The 27,064-nt window shown below is 39.3% G+C and overlaps 1 protein-coding gene across 13 annotated transcripts in view; it reads left to right on the forward strand.

Annotated features, from left to right (window-relative positions):
• MDM4 (MDM4 regulator of p53) overlaps positions 1-24,295 on the forward strand; it is a 33,464-nt gene extending 9,169 nt beyond the window's left edge. For 2 of the 13 annotated variants that reach the window (XM_070745450.1, XM_070745451.1), the window contains exons 4-11: positions 3,380-3,513; positions 5,587-5,636; positions 9,830-9,897; positions 10,703-10,793; positions 12,878-13,035; positions 14,682-14,828; positions 15,664-15,741; positions 22,664-24,295. In XM_070745450.1, the coding sequence (XP_070601551.1) occupies positions 3,380-3,513; positions 5,587-5,636; positions 9,830-9,897; positions 10,703-10,793; positions 12,878-13,035; positions 14,682-14,828; positions 15,664-15,741; positions 22,664-23,218 (1,281 nt within the window). In that variant the 3' untranslated portion in view covers positions 23,219-24,295. The remainder of the gene's footprint in view (positions 1-3,379; positions 3,514-5,586; positions 5,637-9,829; positions 9,898-10,702; positions 10,794-12,877; positions 13,036-14,681; positions 14,829-15,663; positions 15,742-22,663) is intronic. The other 11 variants (XM_070745457.1, XM_070745459.1, XM_070745454.1 and 8 more) reach the window with 11 other exon arrangements.
• Positions 24,296-27,064: the final 2,769 nt, after the last annotated feature.

The raw sequence follows: 27,064 nt of genomic DNA on the forward strand, positions 1-27,064 counted from the left end.
CTCTCTCTCTTCCCTTCCCTCCCCTCTCCCTTTCTCTGTCTGTCTGCCCCCTCCCCCTTTCTTAACCTCTTTCTCCCTCTATATCTCTCTCTGTGTGACTCTATATTCCCCCCCCCCCTCTGTGTGTGTGTGTGCCTCTCCCCCCATCTCTCCCCTCTGTACCTCTCTGCCTCCCCCCCCTTTCTCTGTCTCTCACTGCCTCTGTGTGTATCTCTCTCTGGCTCATTCCCTGGCTTTGTGTTTCTTCTGTGGTGGGGCCGGGAGGGTGTGCACGAGAAGGGCAGGAGGGAAGCTGCTGCTGCGGCTTGTTCTTGTTCCTCAGCCAGACTTCCAAAAGGAAGAAGGAAAAAGGGGTAGCAAAGAGCTCCAAGGAGAGCACGCTGGGCTTTCTGAGAAAGAGAGAGAAGAGGCAGGGAGTGACATATACACACGCACACAAACAGACAGAGAGACAGAGAGAGAGAGACCAGCTGACGGGTGACCATCTTTGGCGAGGACCCTCTGGCTTTCTCCGAGCCTGACGCCCGGGTGGGCGTGTGAGGTTCAGCGGGGTCATCCCCCTTTTCCTGCTGTCCTGAGCTTCTTAAAGTCGTGGCTGGGTGTTGCAGGCCCGTCTACCTTTCCATTGTCCCTTCCTCCTGAATCCCATTCCCACCCCATCAGCCCTGTGTCAGTGAGGTTGTGGCCAGGTTGGGCCAGTGTCTCAGGGCGGAGAGCAGGTTGCACATCTCCCCAAGCGACCGAGGCATGCCCAGCACCAACAAGGGCTGGAAGAAGCTCCAGGAAGATTGAGGCGCTGGAGAATCAGCCCCGGCCGCTTCTCCAGCCCCCGCCGTCACCCTTACCTTCTCAGGCCAGGCAAGGAGTGACTGGGAAGGGAGGGCGAGGAGTGTGATCAGCCAGTGATGAGTCAGGGAGCCACAGCAGAGACCCCAAAGAGCCACATACGGCTCGAAAGCTGCGGGTTTCCGACACTCGACCGAGAAAGACTTTTGCACAACTTTGGCTGGTGTGCAAAGTGGCAAACCTTAGTTTGCCCAAGAAGACATCTTCAATACCACCCATTTAAACTATAGCAATGCAGTTTACATGGAGATGATTCCAAAGCAAGTAAAAATGTTTTCCAGATTAGCTCTGCCTTTAGCATCTTCCTGAGATGGCACTGGAGTGGTTTCTATAGCAAGACTTTCAGAAGATTGACATTATGACTCTATTTTCTGATATCCCAAATAGGAACTACAGGGTCATAAAAAGGGTATTATTATTATTATTTTTAGAGCACCAGGATTCGTTTTTCTCTCTATGATCTAATAGGCCAGGCTGATACAGGTTAAAGCAGGCATGTCCCAATGGTGCTTTTCAAAAGGCAACTGGGTTTTCTTGGGTTTTTTTCTCTGAAAACATTTTGCCTCACATCCAAGAAATAACTCCAGTTGCCTTTTGAAAAGCACCTGTGGGACATCCATGACCTGGATAATTGAGAATCTGCAATTCTACAAAGATGTTTGAACAGACAATTTAGTTAAGATTAGGTAACATGATGCCAAACCATAAAGGTCAAAACTATCAATTAGTACTTTAAATTGCATCAGGATGGTAATTAAATGAAAGCTACTGCAGAGCCCACAATATTGGTGGAATACGTTCCCAATATGAACTAGTTAGCAAACAGGCTGGTGCATTTTGGATTAATTGCAGGTGCTGAGTAGCTTTTACAGGCAGCTCCATGTAAATTGCATTGCCATAGTTTAACTGGATGGTATGAAGAATGTTTTCTTCTGCAAACTAAGATTTGTAACTCAGTACACCAAGTTGAGCAAAAGATCTTGTAAGTACATCTTCATTTACTATATCAGCAGGACCTGTTTACAAGAGGCAGAGCCTGACAATCCACAGATAAAATTGATATAGATGGAGAGCCTCAATGGACTAATAGTTTCTTGTTTGGGTCCAGCTGTACGTAGGTTTATCCCAGAGGTCCCCAAACTTGGCAACTTTAAGACTGTGGACTCCAACTCCCACGGTAGTTAACTTTATCTAACATCCTCCTACAGATGTTTACAAGGAAAGACTGACCCTTGTACTGTATTGTAAGGGCCATTAGGATGGCCTTTTTTCCTCACCACAATTGACTGAGGCAGGAACAAAATTACTGCAAAACATTGCTTCCAGTCCTTATCCACATAATTCGACCTGGTAAGATATTGTGGTGGACAATAAAAGCCACTGAGAGATCTAAAAGTATCCCAAGAGGCACACTCCTCTTACCAGGTCCTATTAGTGGTCATTTATAAGAGTGACAAGTACTATCTTAATTCCATTCTTAGGCCTAAATGCTGACTTGAAAAGGTTCCACATAGCCTGCGTCGTATTTATATTGGATTCACCAATACCATAAAAGGGAAGGTTGGAGACTGGGTGATAGTTATCTAACACTGTTAGAACTGGAGATAATTTTAGTGGATTTACTACAGTCAATTTCTAAATTGCTGGCAGAATCCTTTCCGATAAAGCAATAGTGACAGTCTTCCAGTTTCCATTTTCTAGGAGTGTATAGGGCAGAAGAGTAATGCAGTTTTTTTCAAGATCTTTCCGGCTCACAAAATATAGGGCAGAGATGCCCACTAGATTTTTGGAGTACATTTTAAGTCTCTTCTGGATACTGGTTAGATCCTTTAGGTGCCTGGAAAAGGCCATCTGAATTCATCCAATCTTATGCAGACAAAAGTGGCAGCCTACCTAATTTGTATTAGAGCATAATCTAATATAAGAAAGATCTGGTGGAAATTATTTCAGTTTTCAGATTACATTACTTTTTTGAAATAAACATTCTAATGTATGGCTGCTTTCATTTGATAGGGCAGATTTTTGTTTTTATTTATTCATATATCACATCCTTTCCCCCCTCACAGAATGGTCACTGTTCAAATAAAACGAAAAAAGCTAATAAACATAAACATGAAACAGGTAAAACTATGGTAGAATTAAATAATAAACATAATTAATAAATAAGGCCGTTGTTCCTTTGGAGGCTATAAACTCACCATATTTTTCCTGATTATTTTATTTACCTGATCATAATTTTTGTTTTTCCTTTTTAAATATATTCTTTGATTTTCTTATTCTTTGGATTCATTTTAGTCTTTTATTGATTTTAAAAAATATATATTTCAGGACACTTTCTCTTGCTTAATGAATTATAGTAGAGATCCATAGGTGTTTTTATGGTGCTCTTTCGTTGTTTGTTCATACTGTGTTGAAAATTGTGTGTGTGCACACACAGGTTTGAAAATTACTGTAACGATGGAAAGTAATTACTGAGATTGATTTTTGTATAAGACAGCATAACTGAAATTTTCATTTTTTATTTATTTTTTAGTGTATGATCTATCTTGGCAAGTACATTGCACAGAAACAGTTGTATGACGAAGAACAGCAGCACCTGGTACACTGTGGAAAAGACCAGCTGGGGGAGCTTTTGGGCTGTCAGAGTTTCTCTGTGAAAGAACCAAGGTAAGAAATCTCTGTCATACCCATGGAATATGATTCTGCAAATTTTATTAACTAAAGCAAAGCATTCTCTTTTATTTTGAGTAGATACAGTGAATTCTGGCTCGGTACTCTCCTTTGGAAACACACATCTAACTGAATAATTTCTTGTAAGAATTGTGTTGCAATTGGTGGCATCTGACGAAATGATCAAATACAAAAATTCAGTGGCAAATATGAATTTAATAAGTATTGGAACAGAGTTATCAAAATCTGTTTTGTCAATGTTTCTTAATCATCTTGTGTAATATTTGGAAGAGATTATAGGCTGGATCAGTGATAGCAAGCTGGTTGCGAAAAAGGAAGCCTCCTGAATTCCGGTAGCCAATTGGGCTGAGTTTTTCTGATTCAGGAAAGCCTTCTGAAGCCTATGGGGGGAGTGAAAAATGGCCAAACTAGACAACCAGATGTTTGGAAATGAACTTCCGGTTGGGACGTTTTTCACTGTCCCCAGGCTTCAGGAGGCTCTCTGGAACCCTGGGGTTGGCAAAAAAACAACCAAAAAGAAGGCCGAAAATCAGCTGTCCAGTACACACCTCTGCATTGGAGCCACCATAGGACAATGCCTCACGTACCCTCAGATATGGATCCTCCTTCCACCTGTGGCACTCATGCCATAGGTTCACCATCACTGGGCTAAATAGTGGCTAGTCTAAAGAATATTGAAAATTTCTGAAAACTGTTTAGGTTTATTGAAAAACTATAAACCTGCAACCACTGGTGTGCTGGAACCAGTTTGTACTGGTTCATGAGAGCCCATTGCTAAATTTTCAGAAACGTTGCAAGCCCACGTGCAAGTAGAATTGAGTCTTGGTGTCTAGCTTACAGATCAGCTGTTCTGTGCTATTACAAGTAATCCTTAACTTAGGACCACAGTGGAGCCCAATGTTTTCGCTGTAAAGTGAAACATTTGTTATGTATGGTTTGCTCCACTTCATGACTTTTCTTGCCACAGTTGTTAAGCGAATTGCTAATGTTGTTAAATTAGTCACACGGTCTTTAAATGAATCTTGCTTTCCCATTGACTTGGAGGTCCACATGATCCTGGGACATGGTGACCATTATAAGTACGAATCAGTTCCCAAGCGTCGGCATTTTGATCACGTGACCATGCGGATGCTACAACAGTCATAAGTGTGAAAAACAGTCATAAGTCCCTTTTTCAATTCTGTTGTAACTTTGAACGGTCACTTAATGAACTGTTGTAAATTAAGGACTAACTGTACACAGGGCATTGGTGGCAATGGAGGTGGTGGAGCCAGTTCATAAATTTTTAAGCCTGCACTACTATTGCTACTAGTTTTTTCTCATCATTCTTGTCACCCATCTCCTCCCACTTATGACTGTATGACTGTAACCTGTTGATTGTATCAATAAGATTTTTATTAATATTGATTGTTTCTTGGTTGATTATTTGACTCCTATGACAATCATTAAGTGTTGTTCCTCATGATTCTTGACAAATGGATTTTTTCTTTTATGTACACTGAGAGCATATGCACCACAGAAAAATTCCTTGTGGGTCCAATCACCCTTGGCCAATAAAGAATTCTATTCCATTCTATTCTATTTACTAGCACACCTAATTGCCTGCAACCAATTTGATTTATTAACTTCTGTTCTGATTAATAGCATTAATATTTTTGGTGAACTTGGTTACTGCAATTTGGTGTAATTTGGTTATTCTATTTGTTCTTATTTGCACGATTAGTTAACATTCCTTTATTACCTTTTTTTCTGAAGGAATAAATGAAGAAGAAAATTCATCCATATCTCCTATGGTCTGGGTATATATTATATGTGAATACTGAATATTCCAGTCTCTTTTTTCCTTTGGCTAATCAGTATATTTGACTATAGCAGAGCAGAAGCAAATGCGCATGGTTGTATGGTAGTGCTAACATGCAGATACTGCTCATGTTTAGCTGGCTGAGGAATTCTGGGAGTTGAAGTCCACAAGTCTTAAAGTTGCCAAGGTTGGAGACTCCTGCTTTATACAATTATGTTCTCCGCTCATTATTTATTATTTTTCCACAGACTTGTTCATGATATGCTGAGAAGGAATGTGACGCTTACCAGTACTGCAGGTAGGTTTCCTCAAATTCATTCTTTTTGTAAAATTAAATCTTGGTAAGTAAAAATATGTGAAAGTGTTTGCTTGAGATGAAGTGCTCTGAAGATTGGGAGTACGTACTGTATTGGGATTCTGCAGCTTTGTGCTAACAAAACCAAAACCCTGGTAATATGTTACCCTATATTAAAATAAAATTAGAACTAGGATCATCATCATAGTATCAATGTTTTTAAATTAAGTATGCCGATAGACATATCTTGTGCTGGTCTCCAGGCTTTCTACCTGTACAGCTTTATCCTTTGCCCAAATCCTTTTGCAATGCAGAAAATGGATTTGTGAACATGATAACGTTTTCTTGGGGAAGAAAACACAAGGTTTTCTTTTTGTTTTGTTTTGTTTTGATTATTTTTAAGCTGTCTATTGAATCAGGGTAACTTCGTATTTTCTACACTGTCGGAGAATCTGGTATGAGAATAGGAAATGCATGTTTGCATATAAATGTACTGTTGGCTTTTTTTAGGCATGTTCCAGACCTTCCATTGTGGGAATGGAGCATTCTGGAGAAGTACAGAATGTTTCTGTTTCTTCTTTGAACTACATCAATGTGACCATTCTGAGGGTAGTGTGACAATTACACTGAAGTGAATAATTTCAGTCACAAACAATTGCTGGCATTTCAGACAAAATCAGCGCTGGACTTTGATCAGAGCAGCAAAACATTCTTTCCATTTCAGAAAAGAATCTAGATAGTCCTAGGTTTAACAACTGGTTGAGGTTCCATAGGTTGTATACTCCCCTCTCCCCCGCGCATCCCGTTCACATGACCACACTTTGGCAAACAGGTTGCATTTATGGCCATTTGCAGTGACCCACATTCATGATTTGGCCATAAACTAGCATTTATTTTTAGTTTTCAATAAAACTAGCCTGTACGTAAATTCACTTATTGACTAGGGCAGTGGTGGCGAACCTATGGCACGGATGCCACAGGTGGCATGCAAGCCATTTCCCTAGCTCAGGTCCAACATGCATATATGTGCGCTGGCCAGCTGATTTTTGGCTCCCACAGAGGCTCTAGGAGGGTGTTTTTGGCTTCCGGAGAGACTTGGGGGGATTGGAGGGCATTTTTACCCTCCCCCGGTTCCAGGGAAGCCTTTGGAGCCTGGGGAAGGCCCACCAGAAGTTGGGAAACAGGCCATTTTCGGCTTCCAAAGGGCCTCGGGAGGATAGGGGAAGCTGTTTTCGCCTTCCCCAGGCATTGAATTATGAGTGTGGGCACTCACGCATGCGCGATAGTGCACACACACGCTCTTTCGGCACCCAAGGAAAAAAGGTTCGCCATCACTGGACTAGGGCATTTGCTTAACAACCGTTGCAAAAACAGGTACCCATGTTTCCCTGAAAATTAAACCCTGTCTTATATTTTTTTGAACCCTGAAATAACCACTTGGCCTTATTGCCATGCACTCAAAAGCCTGATTGGGCTTATTATCAGGGGAGGTCTTGGGGAAAACAGGATAGTAAAACAGGGTTGGTCACATGACTGCCCTACTTTACAACCATCACAAGTTATGTCATGGGAAGGCTCAATTGCACAGTAACTTGAGAGCTACCTGTACACCTACAACTAAAAGAAATACAGAATGAATGCACAGATCTTGATCTTCACCTTTCTTTAGTTAGAATTGGTTAATTTACCACTAGCCTGATTTGAGTAGATAGACATACAATTAATTCAAATAGATATACAATTAATCCAGTGTTGTGTACCAGTACAGAGTTTCAAACAGAAATTCAGGTAGTCCTCGCTTACTAAATATAATTGGAACTGGCAACTCTGTCAGTAAGTGTGGCGGTTGCTAAGCAAAAAAAAAATCACATCATGAAGCTGGATTTGTGGTTAAGCAAATCACTGTGGTTACTAAGCAAGACAAGACATCATAGGACTCCGAATTGTGATTTCACATTTTCATTCTCAAAATTGATTCTTGAACCTTACAAATGGTGACAGTACAACTTTGTGACCACCAAACGTGCAAGGATTGGTTGCAAAGCTGTGTTTTTCTCAACTATTGTAACTTTGAACAGTCACTAAACAGGGAAGTTGGTAAGTGAGGACTGCCTGTATTGCTGACCTTGCTCTGTAGAAATCAGTCTAATATTAAGGATAGTGGGTTTCGTGTTTATTTGTTGTGAAGATTTGATTGGCTGCCTGACTATGTGATTTAACACAATTTTAAAAGCTAAAAAATGAAATAAAGCTTTATTTTGACAAGATAAAATATTGGGATATAAAATTCAAAACTAAACTGCATAGCAAACAAAATGCAGCATTGTATCTGAAGATGCTTTTCTAAAGCAGTCAGGATAATTGTGCATTGACTTTTTTAAAAAATTAGGAACATATATGAGCAATCAGTCAATAGTTTTGCTTTATGCACGATAAAATTGCTCTTAGGGTAAGCTTTATATATAGTAAATGCTACTATTTATGTTGCCTTTCACAGTCCCTTCAAAGATTGCCACCAGTGGAGCTCTCCAATCTGATATAAAAAGAAGTGACTATTGTAAATAGCTCTTTATTGGTGGGTTAAGGGTCATTGTAATTTCTTGTTGAAGTACTAGAACTGAGTTCCTGTGTGCAGTTTCAGTGTATTTTGCAGAAGAGTCTTTTCTTTTTAAAATATTTTTTAAAAAAATTCTCCACATTAAAATCATATACAACATCATATATACCTTCGATACAAATCAATAAGCATACATTGCCTCTTCAATACAATAATCTAAATTATTCCAACTTTACTTTTTATTATTCAGCCTGCCTCAATCTTTCCTCTCCCAACTCCCCTCTTTCTATCTCAGGTGGCTATTCCGGCTCTACGACCTACTTTCTTTTACCTTCTCTCTCCTTTTCTACTACCATCTCTTCCTCCTTCCTTCTCCCTTCTCTACCTCTCCTTCTACTCTCTCCCATTTCTCTCCTTTTCTACTTCCTCTTATTACGTATATATTATTTTCTAATGCTGCCTCCTTTGTCTAATTTCATCATCTGGGTTATACAAATTAATACTTCTGCATACTTTGTCAATATCATTTAATCTTCTTTGCTTTCTTCCCAAACTTTTGCTAAAATTTCCGCCATTATTTCTGCCAAGTTCCCTCCCGTCTTTTCCGTCAAGTTTTGAAAGCGCAAATAATATTCAGATTTATCTATCCTCAGGGTTATTACTATTATTTCTTGTCTTTTGTTGGATTCTGTCAATTCCTCAACTTTTCTGTCATTAACCACCACCTTCTCTTCCATTTTTTAAAGGCGTTGTTCATTTTTCTCCATAATTCCCTTTATCGCTTTCATTTCTTCTGTCATTTGACTTATACTTTCATTGACTCCATCCATATTGTCTTTAAAGTCTTCATGTAAAGTTTGAAACATATTTTTTTATTTCTGCCATATCTAATTTTTCTCCTGAGCTGTGGTGACATCGGAGCTGTAGCACAGCTGGCTGGAGAATTCTGGGAATTGAAATCCTTGGTTTTTTCCCTAAAAGCATTTTGTTTCTTATTCTTGAAAGTATTTCTTGGATGAGAAGTGAAACATTTTCAAGGAAAAAACAAAAACAAAATCCCATTGCCTTTTCAAAAAAGCAGTACGAGGGTTATACCGAAAGCAAATAAAAATATTTATTATTTACTTTTACTTCAAGATGCAGTTAGTTACATCTAATGTATCTACATATTGAAAAGGAAGGTACATTGTACTGGCGCTAATGGGCACTTCCTAATATTGCAAATAGAAGAGATGGTAGAGTTAGTTTTTCATTGGGTTAGAAGTGTACTGACCCATGTTTGATCAAGATCTAGTTATGCACTGGCTTTTCTTTCTTAAAAAAATGGCAATAGCTACCAGCCTCTAGCACTAGAATTACCAACAAAGTGGACATATTTGTCCACTTTGTTGGTAATTCTAGTGTTAGAGGTTGGTAGCTAATCATGATTTAGGGAATATAGAGCTGGATCTATCAGCTCCATCCTCCATTCTCCATGTGTGAGTGAGCTAAAAAATGGAACAACGTTGGGTGAGAAATTTCGAAGCATTTCACACCCATACGTGAAGAACTCGGTATGCTTGCTTGACAAGGGCTCCCTCTGTATTGTGAGAATGGTTATTACCAGGGAAGGTGTTTTCTTTCTTTACCTGCTGTCTAGATGCTGCACAGACACTTGCTTTCGCAAAGGATCAGAGCGAGGATAATCCAAGTCAAGATCGGCTGAAGGTAAACCCATTGCTGGGTGGTTTCTTTTGTCGTACAGAGCGTCCCTTCTCTGTACCTGTGCGAAGTGGATTGCTAGAACTTCTGACTTGTTTACTGGTGAGTCTTTGCCTTCCTCAGAAGTTCTTGGGACCCCACTGAGCAGGGACAGAGTGCTCATTCTCTGTTCTCTACAGAGTTCCATTCTCTGAACATGTTCTCTGGGATGTAGCATTTCTTTTCCTTAGTCCTACCAGCTTTGCACTGGGTGGGAGTGTTTTTATTCGTTTACCAGGGATTGACATAGACATTATGACCATGAAAACTCATAATACTTGAAAACCTTAGGAGAATCAAGATGGTTTCTCATTCTCTCGTTGAATAATCAATATTGTCCACCTTAAGAGAAAGCTACCTAATTTGATACAAAGATAACAAGCTTGATAGCATTCCTTTGCAGCTTTTTGGAAACAACTATCCTATTGTAGCTGTATTGTAATGTGTTCTGCGTATGTTTGTGTGCGGGTGTATACACACGTGCACACTCAAGTTCAGGGATGAGCAGCCTGGCATCTTTCCAAAAGTTTTGGGCTACAACTCCCACGAGAGTTGTGGTGAAAGACTTATGGAACTATCAGGTTGCATATCTGCGTCTATTTGATCTTTAATAAAATGCAATTTTTGTTAAGTCTTATTTCTACTGTAACTGATGGTATTTGAACTGTATGCGACTATTGCTCTTAAGCTGGTGACTAAGAGAGGAAGTGTTACATCCCTGTGCTTCTTTCATAGATCTAAACTAATAGTTATTTTTCTTTTTTCCTTTAAGCAGAATAACAGAGAGAGCAGTTTCAGCACCGAACAGGAATACTATGAAGGTAATCTATCTTCCTTAAAATATACGTGCAAGGAGAAAGAAGGTAAATATGGCCCCTCAATTAGATATGATTAGATTGCTTTGATTGTTAGACACATTATTTATCTAACAGATCTTCCACAATATGTGCAAAATGTGTTGTTTTTGTTGAGCGTGTGATTCCTATGTGGTTTTCCTTTTATTATTATTTCTTCTTAATACAGTTAGATATTCCAGAGTATTTTTAAGAAAACACTTCATTTCTCTCTCATGTGAATATACAAATTAGGTAATATTTAATATTCAATTTAATTTGTGAAAATTGCATATATACTGTATTTTTTTGAATATAAGACTGTTAGGAATTGCAATCCTGGGTGATATTTCATTGTAGGACCATGTATGGTAAAAGATGAAATGGATTACCTTGTTTGTTTGTTTGTTTGATTGATTGATTGATTGATTGATTGATTTTTATGCCCTTCAGGGCGGCTTACAACATGTTAGCAATAGCACTTTTTAACAGAGCCAGCATATTGCCCCCACAATCCAGGTCCTCATTTTACCCACCTCGGAAGGATGGAAGGCTGAGTCAACCTTGAGCCAGTGATCAGATTTGAACCGCTGACCTACAGATCTACAGTCAGCTTCAATGGCCTGCAGTACAGCACTCTACCTTCTGCGCCACCCTGGCTCTTGCCATATAAGATATAAGATAATGTAGAATGTAAAGCATGCTGAGTCATTGCACGTGAAATGCAATGTGATTGGGCCAGAAAATTATAATATGCGGATCACCTTCACCATTTCCTTGTTGATCTTGTTGGTTGTTGGTCGTTTGCTGTTGATGGTGGTAGCTGGCTGGAGCAGTTTGAGCGTGAATTAGATATTGAGTAGAACTGAGATAGTGATACGAAGAAACCTGGATAGGTTTAGTATCTACTAGAAACCTGATTGGTTTTGTATCTACTTGTAACCTTGATTGGTTGAATATCTACTTGTAAGTAAGTTGAACATAGCTGATGTAAAGTTCCTGTAAATAAAAGACTGAAGATATTTTTCACTGAAGAGTAAACTACTGTTTTATACAAACATGTCTTCATTCATTTATCTGGTTCATTTAATTGCCAAAGTAGATTATGATATCTAATCCTCCTGCGTTACTCTGCTTATATATATATATCCGGACAAAGATGAACCTTTTCCCCCAAAAGAGGGTGGAAATGTTGGTGCGTCTTATACGCCAAATACAGCCATTTTTTATTTTTATTTATTTATTTATTTATTAGATTTGTATGCCGCCCCTCTCTGAAGACTCGGGGCGGCTAACAACAATAAAGAAGACAATGTAAACAGATCTAATATTAAAAATAATCTAATTTTTGGCCTCCTGAAGCTCCATCTTTCACAAAAAAAAGAGTATGCAGAGGGTATGGGAGGCCTGCAGAGTGCTCTAGGGGCTGGGGAAGGCAAAAACGCCCAAACCTTCTGCACGCCCTATTTTTAATCTGTTTTTGTGAGCAGAAGTTTTGGGAGGCCTGCAGAGTGCTCCCAGGGACTGGGGAGGACAAAACCTTTTTTTCTTACTCACCTCTTTGAAATCTTGGTACATCTCTCATACAGAGCTTTTTGCATATAATGTGTATTGGGGGAAATAGAAATATATACAGGTAGTTTTTGACTTAACAGCCATTTGTTTAATGATGGTTCTAAGTTACAGTGGCCTCAGAAAAAGTGATTTATGACCTGTCCTTACAATTACAACCATCACATCAGCTCTTGATCAAGTGATCACAATTCAGATACTTGCGAATAGGCTTACATTTATGACAGGTTGCAGCATCCTGTGGTCACTTGAACACCATTTGCAACTTTCCCAGGCAGTTTCTGACAAGAAATGTTGATTGGGAAAGCTGGATTACCCGTAGTTTTGTGATTAAAAAAATAGTCATGAAATTGAATCCAGTGATGTGATGACTCACTTTGACTTAAAGACAAAAATTCTGGCCTCAAATGTGGTTGCAGATTGAGAACTACTTGCAGTTCACACAGATGAATGTACATGGATATAATATTAGAATAAGTGATCTTGCCAGTTGATTTCACTAGCAAAGTTATTTTAAATTAAGTGTCTCTTCAATTTTGCAGATGGAGCACTGATGGATAACCTTTCAAAAGAGCAAACCACATTGGATTTTTTGGTTGAAGAATGGGATGTAGCTGGCCTTCCATGGTGGTTTTTAGGGAATCTGAGAAACAATTACAAGTCCAGAAGCAATGATTCAACAGATATACATACAAATAAGGTAAAATGAGCAAATAGTATGCCGTATATACATAAACCTGCATATCTTAGCCTGACTTCATTATTTTATCAAAAATTGAAAGGGTTCCTATTCTCAAAGTGGTCTTTGACATTGTTGGTTGCTGCGTTGAGGCTGAAAAATAAATCATTTAATGATCATAGACACTGGCCTTAGACTAGACAAATACCAGCACATTCAACAACCGCAGGAAACAATTGAAATAAAACCATGACCACAGAATACAGCCAGGCTGAGAGAGAATGATTGGCCCATGATCACGCACCTGACTTTCACGGCTAAGGTGGGACTGGAACTTACCATCTCCAACTTTCTAGCTTTTAGATCTGAGTTCCCCAACTTCTCCCGTTTTGCAGACTGGGAGAGAAAAGGCAGTTTTGTTGAGCGGTGGACAAGCGTGTGCACACAGTTCCATTTGCGTGAGCAGTGGCCATGCGTATCAGCCGATCATATGAAATGGAGCGCATGTGCACACTGCTCATACAAAGAGGGATGCATACATGCATGCTTGCCTGCCGCTTCAGGTGACCTGGTTTTTAACAGCTCTCGGCCCAGTAGTGGCCCAGAGGTTGCTGTAGATCACATTGATATTAGTTGATATAATTAATAATATATGATTAATATTAATTGGTGTATCACAAAAGGATGACATAGTGGTAGAAGTAAAAACTGTTTTCTGTTATAGGGTGTCATGAAGAACGGTTGCAGGAACTGGGCATGGCTAGTTTAATGAAAAGAAGGACCAGGGGAGACATGATAGTAGTGTTCCAATATTTCAGGGGTTGCCACAAAGAAGAAGGAGTCAACCTATTCTCCAAAGCACTTGAGGTAGAACAAAAAGCAATGGGTGGAAACTAAACAAGAAGAGAAATGACTTAGAACTAAGGAGAAACTTCCTGACAATGGAACAGCTTGCCTCCAGAAGTTGTAAATGCTCCAACACAGGAAGTTTTAAAGAAGATGTTGGATAACCATTTGTCTGAAGTAGTATAAGGTTTCCTGCAAAAACAGGCGATTGGACTAGAAGACCTCCAAGGTCCCTTCCAACTCTATTTTTGTTGTTATTGTTATTATTATAACTGGTGACTTTTAAGGAAATAAGAAAGACTTCCAGAGAGCAGAGTTGTTGAAGTAATGCAGGATAATGGGGAGAAAAGTAGGGACTTGGAAAGCCATCAATATTAAATTAAAGAGATTTCATACCTGATCTGACTGCTCTTGGACCTTACTATATCACATAAAGTTTGGGAGGAATGATGGAAGACCAATTCTTTTTTTCTCATTACAATAATGAGACTGCCTTTTCTTTGAAAAATGAAGCTATTTAAAGCATCCAGGCCCTAGAATACTTGATACATATGTACGTGTTTCTATTTAATTCTTCCCTTCCCGAGGTTATTGTATAATTTCTATTATAACTTTTGTTTAATTGGATGTTAAATAAAATTTCTCACTACCCATTGCTGAAGCAGGAAGAATGAAGTGTTATTGAAAATTGTAAGTTATTTTTTATCTCGCTGCCTGTGGCTATAAAGGGAAGCTTTGTGCGATCATTGTTTATAGTTACCTTTATAAAGTAAACTGAAAGTCTAAAAATTTTCAAAATGTATTTCTTCCTTCTTTTCTAGGATGTGGATACTGTTGTTGTTTCAGATACTACAGATGATTTGTGGTTCCTCAATGAAGCCACTTCAGATAATTTCCATGTCACCGTCCCATCAAAAATAGTTGATTGTGAACAAGTTAATGAAGAAAGAAAAGAAGATAATAAAGTAGTAAGTTCCAATAATTGGAAGGAATTTGTTAAATGAGTATAACTTGCTTACTTATTTAATCTCACCTTTATTATATACTGCTCAAAGAAAGAAAGAAAGAAAGGGAACACTTAAACAACACAATATAACTCTAAGTAAATGAAATGCTGTGCAATCAAACTGTCCACTTAGGAAGCAACACTGATTGACAATTTCACACGCTGTTATGCATATTCAACTTTGTACAGAACAAAGTATTCAATGAAAATATTTCATTCGTTCAGATCTAGTGTTCCCTTTATTTATTTTTTAGCAGTATATTTACAAATAATTCAATGCAGCAAATGTATTCCAGCAACTTTCCTTCTACTTTCCCCAAACAACAACCTGGTGAAGTGCAGTGAGCTGAGAGTGAATGACCAGCCCAAGATCACCCAGCTGACTTTCATGGATAAGGCAGGACTAGAACTCATGGTCCCTGGCTTTCTAGCCTAGTGCCTTAACCACTAGACTAAACTGGACTAACCATTGCATTGTTAGTCAGTCATATTGTTGTCATAGTCTATTTTTTCTTTATAATAAGAAATTAAGCATTAGGAAACATTGATGTAGACTTTATTCTAAAGCAGGAGTCTCCAACCTTGGCAACTTTAAGACTGGTGGACTTCAACTCCCAGAATTACCTGGGAATTGGCTAGCTGAGGAATTCTGGGAGTTGAAGTCCACAAGTCTTAAAGTTGCCAAGGTGGGAGACCCCTGATTTAAAGCATTGGCCATTGTAATGTTTTTGCACCTACTGGGCTAACATGGCAGCATGTTCCTTTCCTGATCTATATATTATATTTATTCACTATAGATGAGTGAAACAGCATCTTCTGATCTTGAAGATTCTCAGTTTTTCAGTGATGACACAGATACTGATGTTCCCTCTGAGGTATGTTTTCTAGATTTAGTGTACTTGATTTGATTATAATATTTATGATTACATGCTTAGTATAATTTGTTAAAACAGCTTTTTCAGTACAGTGGAACCCCGACATAAGAGCTACTCGAGATAAGAGCTGGGAGAGGAGAGACATTTTTTTATTTTATTTTATTTATTACTTGGATTTGTATGCCGCCCCTCTCCGCGATACGAGCCGAGAAGAGCCGGGCTGGCTTACTTTCCTTCCTTCCCGCGCTGATGCAGAGCCACTCGAACAAAGCGTCGCGCCCCTCTGATGCTTTCGGCGGCTTCCGAAGCGACGCTGGGCTCTTTTGCCGCCAAAAGCGTCAGGGGGGCGTGACGCTTTGTTCGAGTGGCTCTGCATCAGCGCGGGAAGGAAGGAAAGTAAGCCAGCCCGGCTCTTCTCGGCTCGTATCCCGGCACTTGGTGAGTGGAGAGGCGGTCGCCTCCCCTGCCGCCCCACTCTGGGGGTCCTTGGCTTCTGCTGGGGGTGGGGGGATCCGAACGCTGTTTTGAATTTCACATTCCGAGTGGCCCAAACGCCAAAGGCGAACTTCCGCACCTCAGGAGTTAGCTCGCAAACGGCGCGGCTGTTTTAAAACATCGCTGCCGGCCTGGGGGGGGAGAGGGAAAGGGGGGAGAGGGGGGAGAGAAAGAGAGAGGGAGAGAGAGAAAGAGAGAGGGAAAGGGGGGGAGAGGGGGGAGAGAAAGAGAGGGATAGAAAGAGAGAGAGAGTGTGAGAGATGCTCAGTGAGCCTTTCTTTGAAGTTGCCTTTCTTTCTTTCTTTCTTTCTTTCTTTCTTTCTTTCTCTCTCTTTCTTTTTCTCTCTTGCTCTCTTGCTCTTTCATTCTTTTTTCTTTCTCTTTCTTTCTTTCTTTCTTTCTTTCTCTTGCTTTCTTTCTTTCTCTTGCTTTCTCTCCTTCCTTCCCTCCTTCCATTTCTTTCATTCTCCCTCTCTATTTTTATTTCTCTTTCATTTTCTTTCTTTCTCTCTTGCTTGCTTTCTTTCTTGCTCTTTTTCTTTCTCTCTTTTACCTTCCCTTCCTCTATTTCTTGCTTTCCTTTTCCTTCCTCCCTTCTTTCCTCCCTCTACAGGATTGGGTGGCAGTGAAGTTACTCTCCCCTTTCATAAGTTTCCTTGCTTCCTTCCTCTGTTCCTGTCCCTTCACCCTTTCTTTCTTCCTTTCTTTCCTTCCTTCCTTTCCTCCCTCCATTTCTTGCTTTCCTTTTCCTTCCTCCCTTCTTTCCTCCCTCTACAGGATTGGGTGGCAGTGAAGTTGAATAAATAACTACAGTTTAATGAATAAAAATAAAAGTTTGCCATGTTGATTGTTTTGGGTAAAAAGAGGAAGGGAAGGAAAGCTCTCAGCTTATCATCTTATTAATAAGTAAAGTTACATTTATTCTTGCAATGTCTTTTTGCATAATTTAGACTAACTTTGTGAGTTTTTTGAGGGCTGGAACCAATTAAAATTATTTACATTAATTCCTATGGGGAAAAGTCGTTCGAGATAAGAGCTGCTCGACTTAAGAGCCCAGGTCCGGAACGAATTAAACTCGTATCTCGAGGTACCACTGTACTTAAGAGGTAGACCCCAACAGTTCTCATTACCATCGTTTTTTATTGGACAATCTGAAGTAATGGAAAGTCAGTATCTTGTCTAATTGACTTAAAGAAATTCAGAGTAACTGTTTAGTCACTTTATGCTTCTTTTAATTTTTCAACTTTCTTTATCATTCTCCCATTTCATCGATCACTGGGTCTGATATCCAGTTAGTCTTCAATTTATGACAGTTTGTTCAATGTTTGTATTCAATGAGAATATTTCATTCATTCATTCAAATCTAGGATGTGTTCTTTGAGTGTTCCCTTTATTATTTTTTTTAGCAGTGTATTTTAGCAGGACATAACTGCACTGACACCATCTCTTTATATTTCCAAAGTTCAGAGAGTTATCTTTTTTGATATGGTGCACAATAATATTCATCATAACATATACTTCAATCTCTATGAATTGGTCTAATCCTCTCTTAAAAGCTTTTTCAACTTTATTTATCATTCTCCCATTTCATTGATCGCTGGGTCTGATATCCAGCTAGTCTTCAATTTATGGCAGTTTGTTCAATGTTTGAAGTTACCATGATGCTGAAAAAAATGTCTTAGGAACAGTTCTCCCAATTACAATCACAACATAAGTGGTTGTATGATTAAAATTCAGGCACTAGGCAACCAGCTTGTATTTACAAAATTCCAGTGTTCTGGGGTCATGTAATCACTCTTTCCAACCTTCCCAGAGGTCTTCCAAGTAAGTCAATGGGAGAAGCTGGATTCACTTAACCTCCATTGTTCACTTAATGACTATGGCAAAAAGCCATAAATCAGTTATAACCCACATAACTGCTTAGTGATGGAGGTTCTGGGCACATTCATGGTTATAAGTTGAGGACTACCTGTACCTACTTTTTGAGCTCACTAAGCCTGCAGGATCTGTTTTCAACAAATAGTTCAGAGGTGGGCTGCTAAGATGGAACGGTGGCGTGTGCTCGCTCCCATGGCTGCGAGTGCTAGCAGAGTCCAGCGCAGTTCTGCCACTTTAGCTGTGCAGGTAGCAGAATCACACACGGAGACGCAGGTGTGCCGGTGTCTCGGTGCGTTTTTTTGCCTCCGCACGCGCACGGAAGCAAAAAACCACACCGAAACACGGGCGCATCTGCATCTCTGTGTGTGATTCTGCTGCAGTAGCAGAACTGCACTGGACTCCGCTAGCACTCAGAGCCACAGGAGCGAGCACACATCACCGTCCCATCTTAGCAGCCCACCTCTGAAATAGCTAAAATGTTGGATTAAACAAAGTAAAGTAATAGTTTTAGAAAAGATTTTTTTAAATTGTCACTTTATGTTAACACTTTCTGTACTTGTGCAGAGATGGAACTGAAGTGTCCTGGAGCTGAGACAAAATGGTGGAAACTTTCCTATTTTGCTCAGTGTGCATCCCCATAGCAGCACTTCTTAATTCTGCTTAATTATCTCCTGCTTACTTATAGCTTTAACGGTGATCTGGATGGTGTACCTTGCTAGAGAACAGGGCTGTCAAACTCGTGGGCCGAATGCTTCACGCACTGGCCACATCCACATCTGATTTAGCGATGGGGGAAAAGGTCTCTACATTATGTGACGCTGCCATGACACCACGAATTTGACACCCTTGCTTTAGAAGAAAAGATATTGGTGGCAGGCCAAAACCTCCAAGCATTCTGGCTTTGGACCGGTTTTGGTCTGCCAATTACATGTGAAAGAACTTAACATCCCTGCTGTTCTCCTCCCCCGCCACCAATTATCTTTTTGCTGGCATATTAGAAATAAGTTAGAATGGAAGAAAGGGCTGGGATATAAGCTAGCAGAAACATTTATCTTTATGTATCTCCCCATGGTCTGATTAGCAAAGGGCCTGTAAGGTATGTCTGTTAAGTTAGATCTGACTTGAAAATCAAAATCTTGTAGAGTGCTCATCAGTGAACTAAAGTATTCGGTAAGGTTCACAGGCTTTGTTTCTGGTCCCAGTAGTTTTCAGCATTTTGATGAAGGGATTGAATAAATAGATGGAAGGCAGGCAGGTACATGACATAAAGATGGTTAGACTGTCTCAGGCCTGGCCCCCAGAGTGCATGCAGCAGCTTTCCAAACAGCTTTGTGCAGCCTGTCGGATTTTTAAAAAAAACTGATCCAGTGGTACCAACTGTGGCTGTCATCAGGAAGTTCTGCAGGCTTTCAGAGCCACACCCACTCTTAAAGACATGCTTCTGGCAGCCTCATGGACACTACCAACTCCTTTGCTGCCATCCTGGGGTTTGCTACTGAAAGTTGATTGGCATAGCAGCAATTCCTTGTGGGCCATATTTTTAAAGATATTAATCTAGTCTTTTCTCTCTAGAAATTGTTCAGGCTGGTCTAGTTAATATCCTAAAAGATATAAACACAATTCAAAATTACCTTGATTGGCTGTTTTCCTAATGGAAATAACAGAATTAAATTCAACATTATACAATGGATATGAAATATACTACCATAATGATATTCCAATGAAACTAGTTTTTTGCTATTGTGCCTTGAATGTTTCTCTGCCTCTGTTTCATTACCTCCACTGGATTCTGTGGCAGATGGATTTAATTTGGAGCCCTGGTTAGAATGTACTGAAAGCTAACTGCCCACAGTCTGGAGTTCAAGTTTAACAGGCTCAGCCTTCCATCCTTCCAGTTTGCTAAAATGAGGACCCAGATTTGTTGAGCAATTATGCTGATATTGTAATATACTCAAGAGAGTGCTCTAAAGCATTATGGAGCAGTATATAAGTCTAAGGGCTATTGCTATTACAGTGATCCCTCAATTTTCGCGATCTCGTTCTTCGCGAAACGCCATATCGCGATTTTTCCCACCCGATGACGTCACTCTATTCCTTCCTTTCTCATCTTTCTTTCTCTCTCTCTTTCTCTATCTTGCTTCTTCCTCTCTCACACTCTCTTCCTCCCTCTCTCATCTCTTTCTTTCCTTCTCTCTCTTTCTCTATCTCTCCCCCTCTTGCTGGCGGGCGGCGGGCGGGCGGCGGGCGGGCGAGCGGGGGCATCAGCGAGGAAGACCCAGGGAAGGTTCCTTCGGCCGCCCAGCAGCTGATCTGCTCGGCAGCGCAGCGAGGAGCCGAATCGGGGTTTCCCCTTTGCGTGGGCGGCGGGGAAACCCCGATCTTCGTCTGCTCGTTGCTGCTGCGCTGCCGAGCAGATCAGCTGCTGGGCGGCCGCAGCAGCAGCGAGCAGACGAAGATCGGGGTTTCCCCGCCGCCCACGCAAACTCCACCATCTGCGCATGCGCGGCCATGAAAAAAGGGCGCGCATGCGCAGATGGTGTTTTTACTTCCGCAACCCTACATCGCGAAAAATCGATTATCGCGAGGGGTCTTGGAACGGAACCCTCGCGATAATCGAGGGATCACTGTACTGTTATTGATTTATGCATTCATTCGGCTTAGAGGTTGCCCCACTCACTCTAGTGACTAGTAATTAAAAAGTAAAAAGTAAGAATCATACTACAGAAAAAAAGAACCTATTCAATATGGCGCTTAGCCATCATCATACCCTGAGAGAATAGCCCAACCTTCAATAGGTTCTGAACATCAGGGTGGAAGCCATCCAGTTCTTGGAGTGTGTATTTCTACAAGTCAGCAGTGTAACACACTATTAAAAAAGAAAATGCAACTTTAAGTTGCATCAGTAAAAGCATTATTTTTAAATAACGGTTAGTAAATACAAGAAAATACTGAAATCTGTATTGAACAGATCCCATCTGAATACTATATCCTGTTCTGACCACTGTACTTTAAATATTTTTCAGAAAAACAGATACAGTAATACCTCATCTTACGAACTTAATTGGTTCCAGGACGAGGTTCGTAAGGTGAAAAGTTCGTAAGATGAAACAATGTTTCCCATAGGAATCAATGGAAAAGCCAATAATGCGTGCAAGCCGATTAGGAAAATCCAAAACATTAAGGCTTTAAAAAAAAAAGCTGCAGGCAGACGAAGCTGAGGCGAACTGAGTGGGGGGGAGGGAAACCCATGGAGATCCAGAGGGGAGAATGGGGCAGGAAAGAGTGGAGAAAAACGGAGGAAACCCATGGAGATCCAGAGGTGAGAATGGGGCAGGAAAGAGTGGAGAAAAACGGAGGAAACCCATGGAGATCCAGGGGGGAGAATGGGGCAGGAAAGAGTGGAGAAAAACGGAGGAAACCCATGGAGATCCAGGGGGGAGAATGGGGCAGGAAAGAGTGCAGAAAAACGGAGGAAACCCATGGAGATCCAGAGGGGAGAATGGGGCAGGACAGGGTGGGAAAAAACCTGGGAGGAACTCAAGTCTGGAGGTGGGGCATCCCAGCGGCCGGCGGCAGGTTCGTAAGGTGAAAAAAGTTCGTAAGAAGAGGCAAAAATATTCCGAACCCTGGGTTCGTATCTTGAAAAGTTCGTATGACGAGGGGTTCGTATCATGAGGTACCACTGTATATGTGCATAAAAAACTGTGAGAATAATTGAGGGCTGAAAACCTATTAGGACTCTCTGAGAATTAAATTTAATGGTGAAAAAAGATAACTGACAGCACTTTTGAGGCACCTGAAAGCAAAGATGCAAGTGAATATCAAAACACTACCATCCAAAAGCGCAGGATGTAGAACAATGATCTTATTTTGTAGGAAAGAAGATTCTGATTGAATATTAGGGGAAAAGACATCTTAATGGAGCAAATTGCTAATCAACATTCTGTGGTTAAGCAGAGCGTGAAGAGCCCTCTGTGTGGAGATGCTTAAAAATGAATTCCTGCATTAAAGAGGATTTGGTTAGCTGGCCCAAATAGCTGTTTCAACTTGGGAATTGTGTTATCTATATTGCTGATCAAGACTTTGTTGATTACATTTTGCAGTATGCACCATCTTAACAAAGTTGTTATTGGTCAGATAAATTATAGTTCAAACTCACAAGCCATCTGTCTTGTATGTAGAGTAAACAAGTAAGCTACTATCAATAGTGCAGTTTCAACAAATTTTATACAATTCTGGAGGCTGAGAAATTAATTAAATAGCTCTTGAATTTAGAATGTGATATTAAAAATTTTGTGTGTAGCAAAATGAAATCCTAGAATAGAAATGAAACCGAGATTCATGGGAATAGGGCTTCTTAATCAGATATTTTATTAATCATTGTTTTTAATAGACAAATTAGAATATTGACTGGTTTCAATTGAGGGAGACTAAATGGGTCACTAATGAAAGCACTTGAGTTCTTTCTCCTTTCTTCCTTTACAGAAGGAGAAAAATTATATGCGAATTCATTCATCTCTAATTGGTTTGACTGCTTCTTTTCATTCAGCAGGATAGCTGGCAGTGCATCAAGTGCAAGAAGTTCAATTCTCCCATTAAACGGTATTGCTTCCGCTGCTGGGCCTTAAGAAAAGACTGGTTCTCTGATTGTCCCAAGCTAATACAATCGCTGTCTACATCCAACATTGCTACAATGCACGGTAGAGAAGACCCGAAAGGCATAGATGTCCCAGATTGCCGAAGGACAATATCTGCTCCAGTTGTACGGCCTAAAGACTTATGCAGTTCAGTGGCCACGCCCATCCTGTCCTCTAAAAGCTCTATGGATTCTTTGGATCTAGCCCTGGCATGTGAAAACAAAGAAACTTCGCTACGGTTTGTTAAGTGCACAGAAAAAGAAGTGCAGCCTCTTGAAAATAGCAAAGAATTACTGAAGCCTTGTCTTGTGTGCCTGAAGAGGCCGCGGAATGGGAATATTATCCACGGAAGGACAGCTCACCTGGTGACCTGTTTCTCATGTGCAAAACGATTGAAGAAAGGACGTTCACTTTGCCCAGTCTGTAAAAAACAGATTCAGAAGGTGATTAAGACATTCATAACATAGCTGTGTTGTTTGTTTGGATGCTATAGACATTTGGTATTCAGCTATTATGAAGAAATTCTGCATGCTATCAGTATGCTGTTCAAGGAAAGTAAATAATATAATTTATTCTGCACGTGCGAAAGGAAGAATTTATTTCTCATCATTCTCAACAAAAATATTATATCTATTATGAATCTATTTCTTGGCCATTTCAGTTTTGGACGACAGCTGGAATAAATTGGAACGTTAAAAGTTACATCAAATCTTGTTCATGCTTAGATCATGTGATAACTAAGTTAAGTAATACGTGCCTAAAGATGCCAACTGTAAAATCCACAAGTCTTATTGCTGAATGTTGCCAATATGTTATTTTTTCAAAATAATTTATAAAGCACATAATTAGTATTTATTTGGAGTTTTCTGCGATGTCCTTGTAACAAGAAATTTGTGGGTAGGTGCAAAAGCTATATAGGTGACAGGTTTGCATCCTGTTATAAATTATAGATATATCAGTTCAAGGCCTTTTCTCATCATTGCTCTTTACAAAAATCTCTATTCAGGAGCTGATGTTCCCATTTCTTCTGATCTTTCTATAATATTAACTTCAGTAGAAGAACATTCTACATTAAAACTATAAAATTTCTCTCTCAAAAGAGAGGACAGTTCAGACCCTCACTTTAAAGTTGTATGTAGCACAGTGGACTGCAAGTTTGAAAGCACAATATTTCTCCATAGAGAAATGCATTTTTTCCTCTGTATGCTCATATGAAAAATTTAAAAAGTATTGCAATTTATTTTTATTCTGATGATCTTAAAGCAAATGTATATTAAGTTGCTTTTTGCTGCTTCCATGGTCCAAGTCCTTTTCTGTTGGAAGACAGTGATACAGGTGACTTTCATTTTGGGAAGTAAACATTTTTTCCATCAACGCTTAACTTTCCATTAACTTTTACAATTGCCTTTGCTGCATATTTTTTCAAGGTGCTCAACTGGTCCATTTGATAGTATAGGATGGGATCTCATAGACCCATGTTTGAAATAAAGTTGTAATTGAAGAAAGATCCTTACTGTCTGCACAATAAAATATCTAAAGATTTACTGGAGTTGCTTGTTATTTTCATAATAGTCAAAGTTCTGTTAAAGCAGGTTGACAATGTGCATGTTAAGCCTTTAAACATTTTTAAATAATTAGGATTACTCCTTCAATGCCAGTTGTATGTAACCAAAAAGAACAGTTCCATAATTCCTACATTGTTTTCATTTTATGTTGCGAGTTTCTACATCCTTATTTAAAATTTTGGATTTTACTTGCAGAGTTCATAAAATGACTTAGGGAAGCATGTATGAATAATACGTGCTATGAAGAAAAAATTCAATGAAACTTTCAGAACTATGTGAATTTTTTCTATGTTGAATAATTGCTATTTAAGAAGATTATAGGCTGGGAATAGTCTTTTTTGTAGATGATTTTATAGAGTTAGGTGTGTGCTGCATGCATATTTTAGCATTATTAATTCATGCAGCTACATATAATGTAATACTACCCACCAGTCTGGTTTCTAATGTGACACTTAGAAGGGGATGGCTATCATTTTCATCTCAATTTCAAAACAATTTCTGAGTTATAGAGGGAGGATAACTTACAAGATAAGCTAATTAGCGTGCAGCAAACCTTTGTAGTTAGAATGATTAAATAACTTAATGCAGCCAGAGAGGCAGTCTCAGCAAATATTGTTCTCACTGAAGGGAAATCTGAAAACTTTAAAGAGTGATAAGTTACTCCAAAATTATGGCACACAAGCAATCTCTGTGCCATAATTTATTATCTTCAAACAGCACCCTATTTAAGCTTGGAGTAATTGGACTTTTTGCTGTGCCACTGTCATTGATAGCTGCTTTATATCTACCTATGAAATAGTCAGTTGTAGTGGTAGTCATAGAAGTTGATAACTACATCACAAAGCCGGAAACAGAAAGGATAAGGTATTGGAGATGAAAATCTTTCAATCTCTGCATACGATGCAGTACCATGAGTGTTGCATTATGACTTGGAAAAGCCACATCTTCTTTCAGTTCTGAACTTAATACAGTATACTGATTAAGTTCATAAACTGATTGAAATGGGGAAACTTTATGACAAGCTGCTTCTAGCAAAAAGATATTAAAAACATGGTTTACAAACTTTAGTTGTTAATATAAGCATTTGATGAACAATAGAGATAATAAATATTTATTAAGAAACCGGCAAAAGCACAATGTTGTTTCTTTGATAGAAGGTTTACAACTATGTAAAACAAAATTTGCATTTTTCTCTCTCCTTAGATTATATTACTAGATTGGGCAAAATGGTTTAAAAAACACTGCCTTCATATTGCATGCTAAACATTTGCAGAAATGAATATTTGAATAATAAAACAGTATACAGTCTTATTCTAAAAAAACATAGGTCCTAACCATAAATGTGCCTTGTATTATTTTTGAAGTAAGATTTTAATCTGACCGATGCCTGGTTTTGGGTTCAGGAAATAATTTTAAAGAATTTGGATAAGTTTTAACTGCAGTAAATGGGTTACTGGCATCAGCACTCTAGTGACAGATTGATAGACATCTTTAGGTACCTGAATCAGTGTGCTTTTACAGTAAGTAAAAGTTGCAGACTGAAGATACTGATTCCAACAATACTCTGCTGAAGTTGGCAAGACTATTTGTGATGAGTTACATTTATACAAGATTGGTATCTAGTCCTCAATAAGGTGTATCCAGTATTTTGCTAAATATATTTCTAGGAGAATTTTTTTTGTCTTTCTAACCAGGTTCTAAAAATAAATAAATACCGTTAGCATTTATATGCACTGCATTAGAATGGTTTTATCCATTGAAATTGATGTGATGTTTCCTTGACATATCAATCTACTGTGTATGTATGTATGTATGAATGTATGTATATATGTTTGTGTGTGTGTGTGCATGTATGTATGTATGTACATGTATTTGTATATGTATATGTATAAATCATTCAGGTTCCGATCATGAAACTGTAAAGCCTACAAACTTGAAATTTGATATGTATGTTCCTCTTGGTTTCTAGGTGCTTGCTAAGAAAGGATTTTTCAAAATGACCACCAGATCGTAATATTCCTTCTTATTAACGCGCCCTGATGCAAATTAGTTAGACATTCTATTCTTCCTCCCAACTTGAAAATAAGTCTGGAGAGAATGTGATAGCGTAGGAGAAGCTTCTGTGGGGCAAGCATGAAGGAGAAAGGGGGCTAGAAAGCCGGAGGGAGAGAAGGGGGATAGGATAGGATAGGCTTTTGTGGGGCAACACTGAGGGAAAGAAAAGGAAAGGAGAGGCCGATCGTAACTACTCATTAATTTTCAAGCTGCAGTGTCGATTTATCAAGTCTGATCACATTGTTTCGTAGCAGAGCACGGGTATTCAGCTAGTGAATAATATAAGCTTGTAGTAATTCATTAATTCAGTTGTTTTTCTTTCTATTAAAGTGGAACCAGGTGTAATATATAAAAATCACATTTAAATCCCCGTAAAGGCTTAGTCAAAGTGTGAAAGGAATTTGCTAAGAACAAATTTTCAGGTGTTTGGGAAAATCATGGGATTGAGCTATTTAATATATATAAATTGTCCTTTTTGTAGCAAACGGGCTTAGTCAATATAAAGAGAAGATTGCCAGGAAGATGTTTTTATCTGCTAGGGAGATTCATGGAAATGAGCTTTTTAATATATATTGCCTTTTTAATAGCAAAATTATTACAGGCCAACAAGCCCAACACAGATTTCACCAAAAGTAGTAATGGTTTCTTGGTTGAAATCTTTAAGTTAAGTTTGAGAACTTTTTTCAGTAAAAT

Source organism: Erythrolamprus reginae, chromosome 3, assembly GCF_031021105.1.
Source record: "Erythrolamprus reginae isolate rEryReg1 chromosome 3, rEryReg1.hap1, whole genome shotgun sequence".
NCBI lineage: Eukaryota > Metazoa > Chordata > Lepidosauria > Squamata > Dipsadidae > Erythrolamprus > Erythrolamprus reginae.